The 22,159-nt window shown below is 30.5% G+C and overlaps 1 protein-coding gene across 3 annotated transcripts in view; it reads left to right on the forward strand.

The window, feature by feature from the left end:
- Nmdar2 (NMDA receptor 2) overlaps window positions 1–22,159 on the forward strand; it is a 186,540-nt gene that overhangs the window by 134,548 nt on the left and 29,833 nt on the right. For all 3 annotated transcript variants that reach the window (XM_015978316.2, XM_008193054.3, XM_015978318.2), the window contains exons 6-7: window positions 154–397; window positions 14,266–14,478. In XM_015978316.2, coding sequence (XP_015833802.1) covers window positions 154–397; window positions 14,266–14,478 — 457 coding nt within the window. The remainder of the gene's footprint in view (window positions 1–153; window positions 398–14,265; window positions 14,479–22,159) is intronic.

The raw sequence follows: 22,159 nt of genomic DNA on the forward strand, positions 1-22,159 counted from the left end.
AATGCATGCGAACCCGTGGGCAACTGCTAGTAAAGACGTAAATATGGACATCGTCTCTACTTATACATATTCTCTATGTATTCATTTTTCTTGAAAAAATAATAAAAACATTGATTACATTCAATGTTTTATTTATTTTGTAATTTGTTGCAGGGTCGACACGACGCTGGCCCACCGCAACGGCAGTTTCTATCAGTGCTGCTCTGGATTTTGCATCGACCTTTTGCAAAAATTCTCCGAAGAGTTGGGTTTCACCTACGAACTCGTCCGTGTTGAAGACGGGAGATGGGGAACGAACGAAAATGGAAAGTGGAACGGCCTCATTGCTGATCTAGTTAATCGAAAAACAGATATGGTTCTGACGTCGCTGATGATTAATGCGGAAAGAGAGGCAGTGGTGAGTGTTGTGCTTTTCCAGTCATGTGTTTGAATTAGCCAAAGTTTCGCTGCACTGTGACATTCCAGCACAATGAGCCAATTGCAAAGATACAAAACAAAAAAGCAACTCCATCGATCGTAAAGTAGTCAAATACAATTTAGAGAGTTTTTCGAACAAAACTTGCAAATTGAATCACTTGAGTTTTGAAAAGATCGGGCATAAATTGCGCTGAAAATCACATGGAATTGCTTTTAGTTTCAATGTAATTTTTGTTAAGCAAAATGATTTGGGGCTGTCTGGAGTTATTAAATGGCTAAATGTTTTGAGATAAATGAGTTGTGTTAAGAGGGCCAACTTTCAAGACGAAATTAAATCGGTAAGTGTATAAACAGGTTAAGTCGAAATTTGTTTCACGGAAGGAGAATCCAATTTAAGAAAGTACAGAAATATTTCAAACCATTCTTGGGAAAACAGTGAGAAACTTATCTAAATTTTAATTTTTATTGAATTTCAAATTAAGTCTTTTTGTTAAAGTGTTTCATCACTGACTCACAGGGTTCTAGTTTGTAGATTCTTGTGTCACCCTAGATTTAGTTCTAATAATCGTAAACGATATCGAGTGGAGCTTTTAATGCAGTTTGCTTTGTTTCTCTGCAACTGTTAAACGTCATAATGCACTCTCACAGTTAGTTAAGACGTTGTAAGAGGTTGGATTTAGTTCACAGTGCTCATGAATGATTTACAATTCTACTTGGCATCAGTAACTCTGTCCTTTTGGTCATGATATTGGAAAATCTTTCATTTATACAAATCAATATTACACTTTCATTCGAGTTTTCACTACGTTAATGAACGTGGAGTGAGAGGCAAAATTATGGAATAGTCTTACTAAAACTAAACACACTTTGTTTTGGCAAACTTGCTCAAACAAGTCAATATCTTTTTAATCTTTTATGTCATCTACAATTGTTATTTATAAAAACTTCTAATATTTTTTACATTTTGATATCATTTAAAAATACCTAGACACGATTATACAGTTTATATTTTACTTTTCAAAAGTAAATAAAAAAAATCAAGAGTTGTTCATAGTTATTTATTTAATGAGTTTGAGTGTAAATCGGGCGCTTTATTTCACGAGTGGATTTTTAAACCACGAGTGAAAACGAGTGGTTTATCATCCACGCGGCGAAATAAATGAACCGATTTACACGAAAACGAGTTGAATACAACATTTTATTCTTCGACTCAGCAAGGTTTAAAATTGCTTTAAATTTGTTAAAAATAATCTGACGTTTCGTACTGAGAAATGCCAAACAGTTGTCAAAACTTCCTTACACAGGAGAAAAACCGTAAATTTTGACAGTGTCGAAGAATAAAACATTTTATTCTTGTTTACATTGTTACACAAGAATCAAATCAGGTATGGACGTCGAGTAATGGATGTAAAAAAATGAATTAATAAAATGAATATGGATACATTATTTATCGTTTCACGCGCAATTGTAAGTACCAAGTTTAGTGGACACATTTCGATGATGTTATTGCGAATTGTTACTAAATCTGTTGAACTTCCCTTTTACTATAACAAGATTGTGAATAGATATAAATTTATGGCCGCAACTACAGACTTTGCACGCTGGAAGGAAGTTAAAATTTTTAAACAGTGATTAGTTTTTTCTTTTATAAAATGGTAAGGACAAAATGGCATTGCCTTGAATGTTACTTTAAGTTTTGAATTAGCAATTAGTAAAGGTGTAATATGTTTCTGTTCATTATTTCTATTTAGTTGGTGTTAATTTTTTGGTTTTAATTCATAAAATAAAAATGTTCTCTGCGCGCTGCATTCGCATAGATAAAAAGTTGCTAAACAATATAATTACCGTGAAACAAAAATATTCTTATAACGTCGAAAAACTTTTTAACGTTTGCTATGAAACAAAACGATATATATTAAGTATATCGATATTGCAATTTATAAAAAATTGTGGATGCGCCGGGACAGAATACTATTTATTCGTACACAGTTTAAATTTTAAAATATGCGGAACATAGTTAGCAACATTAACAAATAATAATTATATTAACCTAATTATTAATCCTTATTATGTAGTACCTAGAGATGGTAAAGCATTACAATTTTTTCCAAATAAAATATTTAAAAACAAATAATTTACAATATCCTTTTAAAACCTTCTTCCCTCACTAACTAAAACACATAACTTTTAATTCATACGTCCTTTTTTAAATGTTTTGTATTGAAAGTATTGATTTGTAATTTTAAAACCTCATCTCGGCAATAGTCGATTTTTCTTGTTTATTTTTCCATTGGAAAGAAATATTTTAGGGCAACATTAACATTAATAGCCTTTCTGATTTGGGAGAATCAACAAAACTCGAACGTTTTGCAACTTATAAAATTAGTGCGAGTTTTAGTTTCATAAGTGTTAAATAAAAGCAAAACTAACATCAATTTTAAGTTTTAAGTTTAATTTTATTATTTCTAACAATTAAAGAGCTCTTACAGATTGTTTATCTAATCGTAAAATAAGTACACTTGTGACTTCGTCATTCTTGAGTTTAACCTTTTCACTCGTAGATGAAAAATCGCTTTATCGTCTTATATACAACATAACTTTTAATAATAATTTTATGTACCATGCGATCATTTTAATTTATAATTCGAGTAGGCATTATTAGTTTTTTAACTTGGACGAAAACGCTAATTTTGATAATTAATCATGCTGAAGAGTCAAATAATAATATTGGAGTTGGAATACATTTTTCCGTCAGCACTACTTTTTCAATCACAAAGACACAAAATCACCTACTCTGATCATAAATTCAAATAATCGCATAGTATTTTAATAAATACTTATATTATGATTATGAATCAAAATAAAATGACGTCACTGATTGTATACTATACAGTATACTGTACTCTTAGTACTCTTAGTTTAAAACAAAGTTTGTCTTTGGCATTGTCAAAACATGTCAAAATTCACGAGTTTAAAAGAATTAAGCGAACAGCAACGAACTAGCTGTTTGTGTAACCCCATCGAATTGGCATGGGGGCCCGCCAAGACATTCAGTAACCACTGACAAAGGTTATTATTAATATTATGACGAGAGAGTTTAAATCAATCTGCGGCTCACAAAACAACATAAAACACGCCTAAAAGTCTTCTCTTCTTCTCTACTTATTTGTCTAAAATAACTTCTAAGGTAAGTTCTACCGGTCTCCTTTTTTGTCCGTTCATATTTTTAGTACACAAGTTTATTTGATTATTTGTCCATTAATTTATTTAGCTTTGTTATTAAAATGTGTTATATTTGATACATTCGGTCACTTTTTGACTGTAAATAAGCTTGAGTGATGCAGTTTTATGATTGTCTGAATGCCCATTTTTAGCGGCTGAAAGTACAAGCAATGTATTCAGATATCGCTAAAATGACTAAGCAATGTTACTTACAAGCAGAAAACGTAAGACACTGAATGCTGTCATGGACAGATTTACTGCCGTCATATGAGTTTGACAATGACAGCGGCTTTCTGACCTTAAAAAAGTGCCAAAAAAGTGTCAAGATTTGAAAGATTTAGTGTCAGTGTCAGTGTCATAAATTATTGACACAAAAATTAACCGAAAATATTCATTTTTGACATTATAGTCGATTTGCCAAAGAAAATTTTCAAGGCCAAAAAGCCGCTGCCATTGTCAAAATCATATGATGGCAGTACCTTTGATCATGTCAGCATTCAGTACCTTAAGAAAACCTAACTGACTAAACGTATTTTGCAAGATTTTTATTTAATAAAGAATTGAATAATTTGACACTGACACATACCGTAACTATGAACGTAACCTATTTTTGAAAGCCTAAATTCGCGCTAAATGATGCAATTTACAATGCCAACATTTTCGAGTTAATGCGATTGTGTTTATTATTACAAAAGTGATGGGAGTTTAGAACTATGCTAATGTTACAGGCCGATTTACTATTATTTAACGAGTTTGAGTGTAAATCGGACATTTTATTTCACGAGTGGATTATTATCCACGAGGTAAAATAAATGAAACGATTTACATGAAAACGAGTTGAATACAACATTTTATTCTTCGAATTAGACTTAACAGGGTTTAAAATTGCTTTAAATCTGTTAAAAATAATCTGATGTTTTGTACTGTGAAATACCAAGCAGTTGTCAAAACTGTCTTACACAGGAAAAAAACCGGAAATTTTAACAGTGTCGAAGAATAAATATTCTTGAACATATTGAAATATCCCATATAATTTTCAAATTATGGTGAATTATGGGTCAGAAAAATAGATCAAAGTCTATCCGCACGTTAAAGCCATCCGGATTTGTTTAAAGTGTTACCTTAATAACCAATAAATCAGCCAATCTTAAGGCTGGCGTTTGGTAGACAAGGGTAACATGCATAAAACATGAAGTTAGGTAGGTAAAGAGTGAATATTAATTTGGTTTAAAAATTACCTGCCTGTTATATTTTACGAGGAAATATTGTATTAATAATAATCCACTGTTTACTTAATAAATACAACGTTAAACCATACATCAGTGTGGCTTATGTGTTTTTATGTGTTTTAATTAAAAAATTGCTGGAATAATTTGAGCTTTGATAAGGGAAAATAAACCAATTAATTATATATTTTACAGAGTTTTTACTGTTAAATTGAATTTAAAATAATTTTTATTGCTTTAAATGTTTGGTTAAAAAATTAGATGTTTAATTTTGTTCGATAAAATCTGCAATCATTTAAACACTCCACACCTACATAAATAAAATTAAGTTGAGGCTCAAATGCAGAGGTTGAATTATTTCATTTCGTGCTAAACAAATTTCACAATAGTCTGCGTTTTTAAATTAAAAGACGAAAACTTAATAAATTTCAAGAATAAAGTAGATGGAGAGCCCATGTGAGGAATACGTATGCAGGGTTCATTACCATGAATTTTAAGCAAAAATTTTAAATATTCATGACGGTCGACGCTGATATGAAAGTGTGGGATTTTTATGGTTACCCCCAGCACCGTTTAATGTAATGAGATTGTGGTGAAATATTCGACTCTTCTAATTTAAAAATGAAAAAATAAGGAATTGAGAGTCATCGTTCATTATGCTGCTGGATGATCTCATCAGCTTTTCCGCGACAAAACAAGCAACAAGTATTAAAGCTCCGAAATCATTAATCCGTTCACTTCTGAAGTAGAGGAACACATGATTCGAATTTCGGCGTTAATCTGTTCACCTTAAAGCCCTCATTTCGGAGCACGCTTCAGGATTTAACTCGCAACTTAGAGCTTTCTTACGTGCAAGAACAACAAATTTTTATCCCTATTTATATAAAAAAAATATATGCTCTTTTACTGTGAGGAAACACGAGCAAGACGGTGGATATCAGTTGTTAATAGCACAGCACGAAAGCTTGCACATGGCGTATTAATTTGGGTTCTATTGTTTAATCGTCAAAAGATGACATGAAGATAGAACGTATTCGGTGTAGAATAATGATGGTTTTATTTTATTTCACATTGAGTTAACGAGAGATATCACTCGAGCAAAGTGAGCTGATAAGTTATTTTAAAATCGAATTGGGTTAAATGATTTATGAATTTGTCAGTGTGAGATTCAGTTCGACAAAGCATCTATATTCAGTGCTAAATTTAGATGATTTATGAAAAAGAAATTTATCTATATGAATGCTCAATCACGTTTCAGGATTCAATGTTCATTTCGACCCTTTTAAAATTCGTCTGAAACGTAAATACTGAAATCTTAACTTTTTTGGATTACATACAGGGTGTCCTAGCGATTTGAAGTCCATTATTGACCTTTAATAAAAAATTAATCTCTGATTTTACAAAAGCCTTATACAGCGTGTTAGTTAATGGTTTAGCAAAAATTTAAAGCTAGATAGGAAATGGCAGGACAAATCGATTAAGTAAAATTTATGTAAATCAAAAATGCTTAGTTTTCCAAAAAAAACGTTCTGAAATTAAAATCTCAAATTTTGAGGACCGCTGAGCTAGAGTTATAAAAATTAACGTAAATTTTAGTATTATTGACAAAACACAGAGGTAAATTAACTTATTGGTCCGCTACGTTATTCTTTTATTTCAATTTGTGTTTTGTTATTAAATTTTACGAAAAAAACCTCATTTTTTGCCAGGACCGGAATTCGAGCCTCCCACACAAATGAACATATTAGCCACAATGGAGTGTTATACTAAAAAATGAAAATTTTTTTATGGATAGCCAACAACAAAATAGGCGACCCCTATTTTTTTATTTTAACCAAAGATCTACCGTTTTTGAGAAAAATAATTGAAAATGTGAAAATTCCTAGCCTGACGTCAGCAATGTTTCTTTTTGAATCAGCCAGTCACAGAACTTTAGATAGAAAACTTGCAAACAAAGATAGCTTGAAAGACGACCGTTTTTCTTAATTTCTGCCTCTGTTGTTTTACACGACACTCCAATTTGCTGCAGGAGCAATCATTTTACCAAAACACAAAATATTAGCACTGTCACAATCGACAACGCACGGTTTTGACGTTTGTATTTGACGTTTACCAGCCCATACGTAGGTCGTAGCGTTAATTGTATGCAGCGAAAGACTGACGAATCATTAGTCGAGACATTGCTTACGTCACAGCGCAAATTTTCTATTATTACTAAAAAAGTACCGATTTAAAAAAACTCAGACCGATATTACTAGACATCATTTTGTGTCTACTTTCAAAATCTGCAATTTCCAAAAACTTTTACTTTCGAGTATAACACTTCTTTTTGAAAAATTCTCAAAACGCTAATGCGCCCCCATCTTCATTATGTTTAATGGAAAAATTAACTGCTAATAAACTAGCATAATCCACTCAGTGGCTCTCAACATGTGGGTTATTAAAAATTTTTGAAGGAAGAACGCACTTTTTGAAAAAATGATGTAAGGATTTTTAACTCGTTTTAACTCATGTTAAATTCACATACGAAATATTCCTAAGCCATTCCCTAACACCTTGTATAGTAATCTTTGCCTCACATAACATTGTTTTCAAGTATACGAGGTGTTTCGCAAATTAGCTAGAATATAAAACGACAAAATAAAATCTATGTAGTGTCAAATGAGTACATGCTGGGAAAAATAAAAAATAAAAAAAGTTATATTGGAGATAAAGCGTAAGCTACTAATTTAAGTAGTATTAGCACAATTAATGGAAAGCGTAATAATCATTTGATGACAATGTACTTGATCAATGCATTAATGAACACTGTGTACTATTGATATTCATGATGAAATGATTAAGGGATTTCTACCGCTACAAAATTAAAACGTAAATATGGTACAATCGTCTCCTTGGAAAGCTGTGATAAAATTTTGAAGGTCTATTTAAGAATCACCCTGCATATTTATGTTTATGTTTAAATAAAACATCCTATATTTTTTGCATTTTTAAATTTTAGCTTTTAACACTGATGTTTTTTAAGCTAAATTTTTATTTATTGATTTTGCTTAATTTTTAAAACAAGTTGATTTATTTGACAAAAACACACTGTTAATTTAATTTTATTTTATCTTTTAGATTGTCACTCTAAAGACATTAACAGATAAGTGTTTACTTAAAAGATATTTAATTTTAAATATTAATAATGTGCATTGTTGCTGACATTAACATTTAAAATAAAATATCTTTTTATAGTTATTAATTTTAGGCATTTGAGATTAATGTTTTAGATAGACAATCCTATAGACAAAAGACAATTCTTTGAGCAAAAACAAAACAAAAGGTTCTTCATTTATCTTTTTCAAATTATTTAACTTTTAATAAACTTCTTAATTTTAAAGTGGTGAAAAGTCCTACTTTTCTAAGAGTTTTAGTTTTTGTGTAATATTTTTTTAACAGAGTTTTTATCGAAAAATTAAATTAAGCACAACTTTGAAACCTACTTCTATAAATGCAATAAGATGGGCTTTCCATTAAAAAAAAAGGCTGCGTCTAAACTCCCGGCGCCGGTATCCAGTCCAATCCCGGCAGCATCACGAACATTGACAGTGACGTCACCAATGACCGGGATTTGTTTTCGATCTCGGCTTTCTAATACAGACTGGCCAAAAATTTTTGTCCAATTTTAAATACATCTGACATTATGTAACAGGCCAAACAATAATCTCGGATTTACCTATAAGTTTAGGTCAAGATTTATTACGCCCTATATTCAGTATAAAAAAAATTAAAATGAAACAACACTTAGCAAAGACACGATTTCACAGTACAATTTTTAATAAAAATTAATTATTTACACAAAAAATAGTTCTGTGCACCGGGATTGGACTGGATACCGGTGCCGGGAATTTAGACACAGCTTTAAAAAAAACATAAGTTTGTATTGTAGTTCATTTCTGAAACAGCCTGTATATTTAAAAACAATTTTAGGTGATGCAAGGGGTTGGTATCTACACATCTACAATTTTTTGAAAAGGAAAGGATTAATTTTCTAACATTCAAAGTCAACAATGGACTTTTTTAAACGCTGGGACAGCTGTATACAAGCTGTTCCGTCTAAACTCCACATTAAAGTATTGGCAGTTTTCAAGATGGTGATACTTTCGGTTACACCGGAAGTCGGTATCAACTACCTTATTTTAAATGGTAAGCTAAATTGTTTAATGCGTTTTTGGATTACTAGGGTTATTTTAAGGTAGTTTTCATAAGCTTTTCCTATACTTAAATTTAGCCGTTTACGAAATATTCAGTTTTTGGATTTGCACCTTCTAGTTCAAAAATCGATAACTACGCCATTTTTAAAAGTTTGAAAATATTTTTTAGCTTGAAACAAAAAGTCTAGACCTTTCCTTTAGTGTGTTTAAATTTCTAAAAACGAATAATAAACCCCAAATGTTGAAAATTAAGTTTTCTAAACTTTAAAAGCACCCATAACTCATTTCTTTGAAATAATATGCCACAAGTTTTATTTCACTAAATGGTAGAGAATTTAATTTATTTTCTATACTTGTGTTTATACTTTTCAAGTTCTAATAACTTTTTGTTGGGAGTAAGAAATTCATTAGCTATAGGCCATTTCGCATAGGTTGTCATGAAAACGAGAGAAAAAAATGTGAGAAATTAAAGTTTTGTAAACCAACATTAAATAAATACATTTTGTTTTTAAAGGACGGCCAACACAATTTTGAAAAGAGTTTAATTGTTTGTTTAATCAGAAATGTTTTTATGGCAAACTATGCAAAAATAGCTCTGGTTAGTAAGATAATTTCTCCAATATCAATAACTTGTAAATTATCACAGATAGGTATAGGGAATGCTTATAAAGATCGATGCAGAAAACAATTCGCCTCCATCTAGTAAAATAAAAAGTGGGTCATCTCATTAAAAAAAATAAGTTATGGGTACTTGAAACTTAATTTGAAAATTTTTGGGTTTATTAGCTTCTTTTGAAAACACTGGAGAACAGATATAGGCTTTTCTTTTAATCCTCCAAATATGATTTCGAAGTCTCTAAAGCTAAGAGAGTTACCGATTTATTAAATGACAGGTGCAAATCTCAAAAAATTAAAAAAAAATTAAATATCTCAAAAACTTAGTTATGGGGAAAGCTAAATAACTCAACTAATCCAAAAACGCAGTTAAAAACATAGTTTTCCATTTAAAATAAAAAAGTTGATAGCGACTTCCGGTATAACAAGAATTGTCACCATCTTGAAAATATTTTCATTAAGCAGGACCTAAGAGGTTATGGTTGTGAACAAATTTTCAGATGAATATCATTATTAGAACCACCAATACTTCTTGTGGGGTTTAGACGGAACATTCTGTATATATCAGAACAGTTTGCCTAACGCACTACTATTTCAAATATTCGGTCTACAAAAGCCCTACTTTTTCAACGTTTTAATTGCACTTTTATCTCATGCCATTACAAGCCTGTCTTTGGCGGAGATAAATGTATTACGCCTAGTAGTAGGTACATAAAATCGTTCAACTACAAAATTGGTCTCGATCAATAATCCGTTTACAAACTTTTTTGTGAAATTGTGCATAATGCCTGACTGTTGAAATCCCAGTGACGATTTCCGTGACAAAATTTAATCATAGTTCACAACTTGTAATTATTTCAATTCAAACAAACTTTTTATCGCTTTGACGTAAATGAAAAGCTTTCCTGAAAAGGTATTCAATAGCTTCCCAGCTGTTTCACCATTCCTTCTACCGGCACTTGTTATTATGTGTAAAGGAGGTAGACTGTGATAGATTCCATGAAGAAGGTAGAACACCGTAATCTAATTTGTTGGGCTGTAAAGCTTCATTTGTGGAGCGTCGGGTCAAATAATGTCGTAAAACAAAACCACCGACCCTAGATGCTGTTCACTCAGTTTTTGGTAAATTTTATTGTTTGCGGTACAATGCCATTCCCTCCATATAAAGAAAAATAAAAATAAATCTCAAACCTCGATCAAAATAAATAATGACTAAAACCACTACAGTGTAATAAATTAACGAAAAAGTTTCTCTATAAAATACCAAAAATTATCACTTCTCCTAATTTCCCCTCACAGAAAATGTTGCTTTACTTCTTGCTAGGGCTCTAATCTATTTAGGGAGATCGCTAAATCTAATGAGTCTCATCAATTTTAAAACATTTTCAAACTAACAGAATTGCGTCGGAATATATGACCCACAGGAGATTTGGAAAGTAGTAAGCAATAAAATTCTTCACAGGAGTCATAAATTTAAGTGAATTTTTTCACAGTTCCTCATTATGAAGATCTACGGGATATCGTTAGACGGACAGAAAGTACGATTTTTTTTATTTTGTTTTTATACTGGGTGATTCAAAAGTGTAGGACAAACCCTACAATGGTGATAAAAGACGATCAGTTAAGCACAAAAATGAAGTTACATTTTTTCAAGCAATTCAATTTTTCATATTTAATATACAGGGTCGCTAAAAAGTATGGATACAGTTAAATATTTTGAGAACGGTTTAACAGCGAGAGAAATTTGGGAAACTGTTAAAAGTGTTTAAATTCTATCATCTGAGAGCTTTTTCAAATTTGTATCATTATTTATTTTGAAAATACAAGGCTATTTTGATTTTTTTAATGGCACGAAGAGTCAAATTTAATTGTTTTTAGGAGAGCATTTTTTTTTCTGAATTCAGTGATGTTACCAATACCCACCTTTACTTTTATTAAAAGATAAAAAAATAAAAATTCAAAAATTTTCTAAATAGTAAAACTAAGTTAGGTTTGAAAATACTGTTATCAGCGATATCTCTTACTTGTATATTAGCTAAAAATTAAACTTGGGTGCAATAACTAGTTTAATAATGGTACATTTAAGTAAAACTGAGCGAAAAAATTCTCATGTTAGTTTATCATGGAGATAGGAAGCCAAGTTAGTGGAAATCATTTTGAACGTCTTTTGTAACATAAAAATTAAGTATTCCGTGTTTAATTTTCTTTAATTAAAACGTGTTCTTTTTCAGCTAAAAGTTTTTATTTTTAACTTTTACTTATTTTTTGGTCAATGTTTAAACAGAAAAGATCTAACGATAGATAAAGACAAGATTTCCATGGCTAACAAAATTTTACATTTTCCAAAATTTATGAATCTTTTTAAGTTTCGATTAAATTAAGGTATGCATGTGTTATACCATAAAACTAAGAAAAAAAAGAAAAAAAAAAGCTTTTCTCAAAAATATTAAATATGACCCTTGTTGCTATTAAAAAAATCAAGTTAGCCTTGTATCCGAACAACAAATGGAAATACAAATTTAATAAACATCTGAAACGATAGCATTTATATATATATATATAATTATTACGCTGTATATATACTGTATATACTGTATATATACAGCGTGCTCAAAAACTGGCGCACCAACTCAATGGTGTGTGGTAGAGAACTGGTTACATATAAAGGTAAAAATAGTAAAAAAATTCTTTGTATTAAAGTTATTGATAAATAACGGATTGTAGATAAATGATATGTGGCAACGTTGTCTAACAGTCATGATCGCAATAGAATTTGAGCAACAATAAAAATAAATTATTTTTGAAACGGTTTCCTAGGAAATAATTCCCAGTGTTGCCACATGTACACATTGTGATTTTTTGGATAAATTTTAATTTTTTTAAATTAAAAAAACTGCTAAAATCTGATAGTAAATTTAAAAATAATTATTCATCGTTTTGTTACGGAACGATTACCTGGTATGAAACATCAAAACATAAAAAAATAATGAAAACTAAAGAAGTTAACACAATAAGTTTGTAGCTCCAGATTTTTTAAAATATGACTTTAGGAATTTTTTCAACATTTTTTCCGTAATCTGCACTTGCTTCTCAATAACGTACCATTGAGTTGGTGCGCCAGTTTTGGAGCACCCTGTATATATATATATATATATATATATATATATATATATACTCTTAAGCATACACCAAATTTCGATAAGTTTTGATGAATAGTTTTTATAATATATAACTGTATCAATACTTTTTACCGACCCTGTATATTTTTTAATTTTTCCTTAGCAACGGTATCGATTGTTGGTTGCGCTCTTTTATTTCCTATGATTTCGAATTTGCAAGTTTTTTAAATGTTTCGTACATCATAACGCATTAATTTGTGATTTTTTTTTCAATAGGTATCTCTTTAACGTTGAAAAAGCTATCGTTTAACTTAACATAAAAATATATCTTTAGGGAGCTTTATCACGTAAAAATTTGTTTGTCATAGCAACTTTTAATTCAGTTTAATATCTGTTACCACCACCCGAGGGATTGTTCGACACTTTTGAATTACCATGTAGTTATTGTGTAAGTTTTTCTTTTAAATAACAACCTACATGTTTTTTCGCATTTTTGTTTGACTTCTTCGAACTGTTTCCGTTATAATTTTTAAAATGTTTGTTATGTAAAACTCTCAATAACTTTAATAACCTTTTCAATTTATCTTTTTTATTTTTTTATACTTACCAAAAAGATAAAATATGTAACTACTATCTAAAACACTAATCAAATATGGCAATTGACATTTAAAAATGACACCACTATTTAAAAACGAATGACTTCAGAAATATCCTCATGGTGTCAAAATGTAAATGTACTTTACAAAAGTAAAATCGACCGGTTTCAGGAACTTACAGTTTGAGGTTAGCAAGCTATTTTTAGCAATACCTGGACAAATAAGAAAAAGTGAAATATTTTCTGAATTTATTTTTGTGAAAAATCAGTAAATGTCAGATTGTTGTCAAATTAAAAGTTTGTGTGGCGTTTGTTTCATGTGAGGGATACGAAACAAGAAAAACATCACTTTAAATCAACATTTGTTGCAAAATCAACGCTTTAATACTGTTCTGAAGGTATTTCAAGTGGCATACGTTGATATTTAATTTTTACTTACAGCCCACGGGGTGTAAGTAAAATACTATTGCAGGGTAACCATGGAAACTTGCTCCTGACTTACAATGAAAAATATTTGTCAGTGGAAGAACCGGTTTGCTAAAAATAAGTTTTTTAACTGTACCTTATAATAAATGGGCATGTTGGAGTAAAAATATTTGCGTTCTGGGCAATTATCTTCATAGCCCCCATCGATGGTAAATTATTTGCAGCATAAAGTGCTTTTGTCAGAACCACACTATATGATTTGTTAAACCCGCCCCTTGTCGAAAGGTTGCATTGCGATTAGCCAACTTCTGTCACCGAAATACGTCTGCATAAACCCACATCCCGGCAGCTGTTACATAGCCAAATACTGGCATAAACTGATAAAAAGTTGTTACCCCGAGGAGCAGCTTAGCATATTTTAAAACAAACAAATATTCTCTTCTTTGCAGGTAGACTTCAGTGTTCCTTTTATGGAGACGGGAATTGCAATCGTTGTGGCCAAACGAACTGGAATTATTTCTCCGACGGCATTTTTGGAACCGTTTGATACAGCCTCTTGGATGCTTGTGGGGGTTGTCGCAATTCAAGCTGCCACCTTCACCATTTTCCTTTTTGAATGGCTGTCTCCGAGTGGTTTCAATATGAGATTGTCGCTTAATCAGGTTTGTATTAATTAATAATCGAACGAATTTATCACACAGACTAGGGCGGAAATTTATCCTCTTTTAACTTTACCCCATTTTCTTAATTAAAATTTACACTCACCGTTTTTCACCCCAGCTCCGTATTCTATCTATTCTCCAATCTGGACTATAAATTGCTGCTGTACTTCCTGAAACAAAAATTCAAAGAAAATTTTGAAGTACACACAATTTTAGCGAAACACAGGAATAAAGATAAGAAAAGCATATGAACGTTAGTCAAAAGAAAGAAATTTAAATTAAAGAACCAAAATTTGTTATTTGCTAACAACTTATTCTGTCAATGACAAATGACGAATGATTAAAAGTCGAACATGGTTAAGGTTTTTGGCAAATGTGTTAGGATTTGCAACTGGGTTGTAATAACAAAAAATGTTGGTTTTTAATTCCGCATCGAATGATATAAAAATAAACAGGGTTGGAGTCATCTTCGTCTTTTATTCATTAAATTTGTCAGTAAAATAGTTCACAAAACAAGTTTTTGACAAATCACTACAAATGTGTTAATGTAATAAGGAAAAATGATCCTTTTTTAATTCTGCATCGAATGATATAAAAATGAACAGGGGTTGTCGTTTGAAATAAGCAAAATAAAAGATTCTAAAGTTTAGGAAGTTTGAAAATAAACTGTAAACACCCTGTAGTAATTCAGATTGGTCAAACTTATTTAATATATCTGTTAGACCTAGTTCAAGACGCACATATATGCAAATAATTTCATCAAGAAAGCACCGTTTCTATTTTTTATTAATTTTTAAAACTGAAGATGTAAAACCGTTTATTTTGTTTTTATTTTTTTAAAAGTAACCCCTGAACTGATTAAAAAAAACTTTAGGGACATGTAAGAAGGTGGAAAGGGATCCTAATGAGCAGTGAGCACTAAAAAGTATAACAGCATGCCATTAAAAAATATATTATTGTGACGTCATACTTTTTTGAGACACTCTGTATAACAGATCATGGGAGCTGTGCTGGACCACCCTGTATAAAAGAATATAAAAAAGTTTCTTTGATTATAATTATTTTTTTTATTTTGTCAAACGGTAGCTATTTGTATATTAAAGGCCTGATTTCAATTTTGGTCGCTAAGTTACGCGGGTCGCAGTTGCATAGCAGCAACAAATGATGACATTGCTAGATTTGCGCCGTTGCTATAACAATACCGAGTTGCGTCGGTTGTGAGTCACGTTAAAATCAGCCCTCAAGGACCTAATTCTAATTTCAAGTTGACTTACGACCGGCGCAAATCGGTATTGTTATGGCAACGGCGCAAATCTAGCAATATCCTTTGTTGCTACTAAGCAACAGCGAGCCGCGCAACTTTGCGATCAAACTTGAAATCAGTCCCTAAAAGCGCAAAGTCGAACATTGTCGACTGCGGGCCTGATTTCAAATTTGATCCCAAAGTTTCGCGGGTCGCAATTGCATAGCAGCAACCAACAACATTGCTAGATTTGCGCCGTTGCTATAACAATACCGACTTGCGTCGGTTGTAAGTCAACTTGAAATCAGTCCAAATGACTATTGAGAGAATGTTGACACGCGACGATGGAGCGCGGCGTTTTTTCCAAATCGACAATGTACATTTGTGCTCGCAACACACACAAGATTTTTTCTCAATCGTAAGTATTAAGAATATACCATAATATTCAAGACAAATCTATATAATAATTTATTACAATCAGAAATTATTTACTTTCTGTTTACTCCTGGTTTCTAGTTACCTTAGCTAGTTACATAAATCACTAGATATTTGATTTAAAAAAAAAATGGGAGCGCGAGCGTTTGGTCCATTATGTCACTTTAAAATAACAAAGTTAAAACAAAGTAAGTTGGCAGCATTAAAATAAAGTTAATTTTTATCTGGGTTGACAGTTTTAAGCAGATATACATAGAACAATTTTAGATGTTATCTATCACAACCATAACGAAATTAAATAATAAAAAATAGTTGTTACCGGTAGATGAAAATTCGTCACTGGTTTAGAACCGCACATGCTCTTTATATATTAATCTAGGACTATTCACGATTAGTTGTCAAAATCCTTACAACGCTATTAAAGTAAAGCTCAATTCAAAATCATACCAACATTAATAAAATCTGAATTAAAGGCATTTATTTACTATTAATATGAAATTGATAAACACATTTCAGTACGTACACCATATTTAATTATTATTAATCATTTAATACAGTTTTCGAAAACTGGTAGATACATATTTTGTGAAATGTTAATTTACATAAACATCGAATATATTCACTGTTGTTTACGGTAAAAACATATGGAGCTGGAGGAAAACAAGACCACATGATCACCCTTTTTACTCATTTGTTTTATTATGATGACCTTCATATTATGCTTAAAAAATATTAGAATGATTGTCGACAAAGTTATATTTAATTGGAGCTGTCTTGCAACACAATTTGCATTGTCTAGGCTTGTTACCTGTTTGTTTAATTAACTGGCGTTTAATTTTTTGTAAAAGATTCGTTTTTTGTCCTGATCACAAGTTGTCTCTTTGACAAATTACACAAAGAATACTTTATGAAAATAATTTTGATACGTCAAAGTGGTAGTAAAGGTGGTAATTACAGTACCTACATTATTTTATTAATAATGTTCGCTCGACTATAATATAACTCAAATTTCAACGTAATATTATTACTTTGGAAGATGACCAAGTTTATCTAAATAATAATTAATTGGAAATTAATTAGGTAAAAGTTCCAAACTGTTTCAGAAAATGACCGGAATTACTAGCAAAGTTCTTATAACAAAATTAATTTTGCTTCGGATATGGCAATTGGATATTAAACAATAATACAAAAAGTTTAATTATTAGCTGAAAAACAACAAAATTTTCTGTAATCATGGGAGTATTTTTAACATATTCTTTTCCAACTGGTAAATAAAAAATTAAGTAAAAATTGTCAATAAATTATTGCATTTCTATAAAACTTAAGTGCAAAACTACAAAAGGATTTTCCTTTAAATTTCTCCTTTAAATTTCTTTGTTTTCGTCAAAATCATGAGAAGAATTAAACAAAATGTCTTTTTAACTTTGTAAATAATATTGTCTTGTGAGAGGCACATAAGTACGGTGTTTTAGGTTTCATAAATAAAAAATAAACAACACATTTTTTCTTTCAACGTTTTTTGCAAAATTTTGATAAATCATGCTTTAATTACACTTTTTAGTATACAGGCTGGCCCAACTCAGCTCCCGTCTTTTGTAGCTCAGTTATTAGTAAAGTTGAACTTTTAATATTTAGTAAACGTTATTTATATTCTAGGACGTATTTCAGAAAAATATTTTTTGATTATACAGAATGCCAAAAAAATATGACTTCAACATATTATTTTTTTTGTCATGCTATTATTTTTTGTGTTCATTTGGATACCTTTTTAGCTTCTTACATATCTCAAAAGTTGTTTTCAAATTAAAACAGAATTTAAAAAAAAATCGGTTCTACAGCTTTAGTTTTAAGAATTTATAAAAAATAGAAGCATCGTTTTTTGATGACTTTATTGCTAAGTATGTGTTGAACAAGGTCTAACAGACTTATTAATTAAGTTTGATTGATGTGAATTGCTGCTGGGGGTTTACAGTTTACTTACAAACATTTTAAACTTTTATTTTGCTTATTTCAAATGGCAACTCCCGTTCATTTATATACCATTCAGTGGGGAATTAGAAAATGAACATGTTTTTTATTACAACTCTAACGCAAATCTTAACACATTCATTTGCATTTCAAGACCGTTTTTTCTTACGTCAATCGATGCTGAATTAAATATCAATTTTTTTTTCTTATCACAACCTTATTGCAAATCCTAACACATTCGAAGTTATTTGCTAAAAACTCATTCTGTCAATGACAAATGACTTTAACGATTAAAAGTCGAACATGGTTAAGGTTTAACGTTAGGGTTGTGATAGGAAAAAATGTTCCTTTTTTAATTCTGCATCGAATTATATAAAAATGAAGAGGGGTTGCCATTTAAAATAAGCATAATAAGCATATATAAATGGCTCTAAAGTTTAAAAAGTTTAAAAATAAATTGTAAACACCCTGTAGTAATTCAGATCAATTAAGCTTAATTAGTAAGTCCGTTAGACTTTGTTCAAGACGTACGTACACTCACCTAAAATGAAAATGACGCGTCCATAAACGAACGTCTACCGTGCAACTCCGATTGCTTGACCGCAACCAACCCCTGCCATAAATCATTAGAGATCGTAAATTAGTTTTGAGTCGTGTTCCACATTTCATTTATCGGCTTTTGAAATGTTTAAGGATTTCTTGTTGAAAATTATTTGTTATCGCAAATGTGAAATAATACAATTTTTAAGTTCTTCGCAACGCGATGTTTCGACGGTTTGAGAGAAGGTCACAAAAATAAAATTATTAGTTGGTTTGCAAATTTAATTTATTATTTGGTTGATGCAAAATAAGTTTTAGTATGCATTTAAAATCTGCCGAATAAAAAACACTGCGAAACATGAATTTTTATTTCATTTTCTTAAATTTCGCGGACTGTGATGCGAGCGCGAAAGAATCACTTCGATATCCATTGTCCAAAAAATATTTCAAATCAAAGATATAAAAGAATATAAAACCTCTTGCAATAACAGTTGTGAATAAAACAAGATAAAATAAAAATGTCGAAGTCCAATTGTTATTTTAAATTTCATGCAAAGACGTCTACATTCTAAGGGCCGGTTTATAGAAAGCTTCATTAAATTTTAATTCGTTGTTAAAAGTTAGACAAATTAAATTGGTTCAATTTGGTCACGTCATTTAATTGCGGATTAAATTAATCACGCTTTTATAAACTGGTCCTTAATGGTTCTAATTATTAATTGCACAATCGTTTTTGTAAACATTTTGGTTTATTAGTGCAGGGTTATAAAAAGCTTCATTAAATTTTAGTTTATTGTTAACAACGTGTTAAATTTTATTGGAGCTTTTTATAAGCCTGCCCTTAATGTTTAAAAAAATAGAACCGCCAGAATAATAGTTATTAATGAACGTTACGGGAATTCATTCATGGGAATACCCGGATTAAAATTCCGACCATTGCCGCAAATAACATTCACTGGAAAATAATTAACAAATCCGCACCATCACAGGGGATAACTTAAGACCAAAACTGCAATGAAAGAATTTTAAAATTCTTCTCCGAATTGATAAACATTTATTAATTTTCTTGGAAGACACATGAGAAGTAAAAAAAGTTTCATGTTCGTCGAGACGTTTCGACACTTTGAGAGGTCAAAGAAAATAAATTTGTTTTTATGCAAATTTAATTTATAGTTTAATTAATGCAAAATAAGTTAAAATAAGTTTATCATAATAAATAAACACACCAAGTCTTATTTGATTTTATTCAGAATACCATTTCCAATTAATGAATAAAATTAAATATTATAAGTAGTTAATTTTTTATTGTTTTCTACATTTGTCTAAATTTTAGAAGAACCCACAAAATGATAATTAAAAATGTTTCCCTCTTTAAAATTGATTTACCACTAATTTTTGAGATTAAAAAATTATAACTTTTTTTTTAGATTTTAATTGTATTATTTTGTATCAACCAAATAATAAATTAAATTTGCAAATCAACTAACAATTTTATTTTTGTAACCTCTCAAAGCGTCGAAATGTCGCGTTGTGAAAAATTTAAAAATTGTATTATTTCACATTTGTGGTAACAAACAATTTCCAACAAGAAATCCTTAAACATTTCAAAAGCCGATAAATGAAATGTAGACCACGACTCAATACTAGTTTACGATCTCTAATGAAACAAAAAACCTTTTTTTTGGTTTTTATTTTTTTAACAGTAATCCCTGAACAAATTTAAAAAACACTTTAGAGACATGTAAGAAGTTAGAATAGAAAGGCATCCTGGTGAGCACAAAAAAATAATAGGCTGCTACTAAAAAGATATTATTTAACGTCATACTTTTCTGGGGCACTCTGTGTAATCAAAAATATTTTTCCTAAATGAGTCCTAGAGTATAAATAATATCTACAAAATATCAAAACTGCAACTTAAATAATAAGTGACCTACAAAGGACGGGAGCTGGGCTGGACCACCCGGTATGGGACTGTAATATACACGGTGTTTCACCTAAGACTTTCGAGCTCGGATATTTGTCAACGGATTTTTATGAAATTTTAAACGCAGATAGTTTAGAAGATACAGATTAAAATCCAATTAATGCAACAACTCATGTTTTAAAAACGTAATTTTTACATGCCCTTTTAAAATGTTAAGCCTTTTAAGACTTTTATTAAAAAAATGATCGTCAGTGAAAACTGCTGTTAGAAAAAAAACTCGTTCGTTTAACAAACTGTTAAACGTGGATACAGATGCAAAAGCGTAGATCTCTATGAGACAAATAAGCACTACCATTGAATTGTGGTCAATCCTATTCGCAGAAACGTTACTGTCACGCAAGGGATATTTCACAATTATTTCTCACTCATACAAATTTAAAAAACAATATTTTTGACTTCTTTTGGTACGGGATGCTTTAATTCTTTCAATAAGAACTAAAAGACTGAAAAACAACTGAAAAATTCTAGACTCTTGAACATTCAGGACTTTGGAAATGTTTCGTACACTGCTGATTGGATTCTCTTCAAAAGCTTGAATTACAGCCCCAACTATTGCTTCGTTTCCAGTGACGTGTTTTGTCCTCACTCGATTTAGTTCAGGTACGCTTCCTGTGTTTTCAAATTATTGACGATTTTTTGAACTTTAAATTTCATAAATAACATTTCACAAAAAGTCCAACGACAGTTTCCATAGGCGAATATTGATTCCTTTTTCAACAACTCAAAAATTTCAGCCACTGTTGGTTTTTAAAGTAATTTCACCAAACGAAAACAATTTTACCTTTCTGACAGCGCGCACACTTTTGACAGTTTTTTCAGTGGTACACAAAATGCCGCATAGAAATGCTTCATCAATTGTTTCAAAGGGTGACTGCCCAAATTACTATCAAAATTTGGATTAAGTTGTTAACAAAATTTAACTTTTTCTTGGATCAGCTGAGCGATTAGATTAATTTTTTGTGTGGCCATTTATTTTTCGGGGTTTAATGATCCAACGGTGATTTGGCTTAGTTTGAAATAAAAGAAATGTGTTTCAATATTTCATTTTTTAACTTGAGGTCATTAAAAGACCACCTCCTAAAATATGTGCATTTTAAATTTCATAACAATCGGTTGACAAATAACTGAGATATTAAACCCGAAAATCTTAGCTGAGGCCGCCTGTATATTTTAAATTTTCTATATTATTTGAACTAATTTTCATTTTCTAATGGTATTTCGGGTTTCAACTAGAAGTGATCAAATTGCGCAATTTTCTAATGCTTATAACTTTATTATTTAAGTATGATACTCTGTATGATTACTTTATTATAAGCCGTGGTTAATTGTTTTTTGTTGTGAATACAATTTTACACATTTGATGGTTGAAGTGGCAATTTTTCAGAAGAAACTGAAAATTTTATTATTATTATTACTGGTCTGTAGTGAAACAAAAAAATTCAAGAAATTCATTTAATATAAGGAAGCTTTCAATTGAGAGCCAACTTCATTATTAATTAGTTGATTACAGT

The sequence above is a fragment of the Tribolium castaneum genome, chromosome 1 (genome assembly GCF_031307605.1).
Source record: "Tribolium castaneum strain GA2 chromosome 1, icTriCast1.1, whole genome shotgun sequence".
Classification (NCBI taxonomy): Eukaryota; Metazoa; Arthropoda; class Insecta; order Coleoptera; family Tenebrionidae; genus Tribolium; species Tribolium castaneum.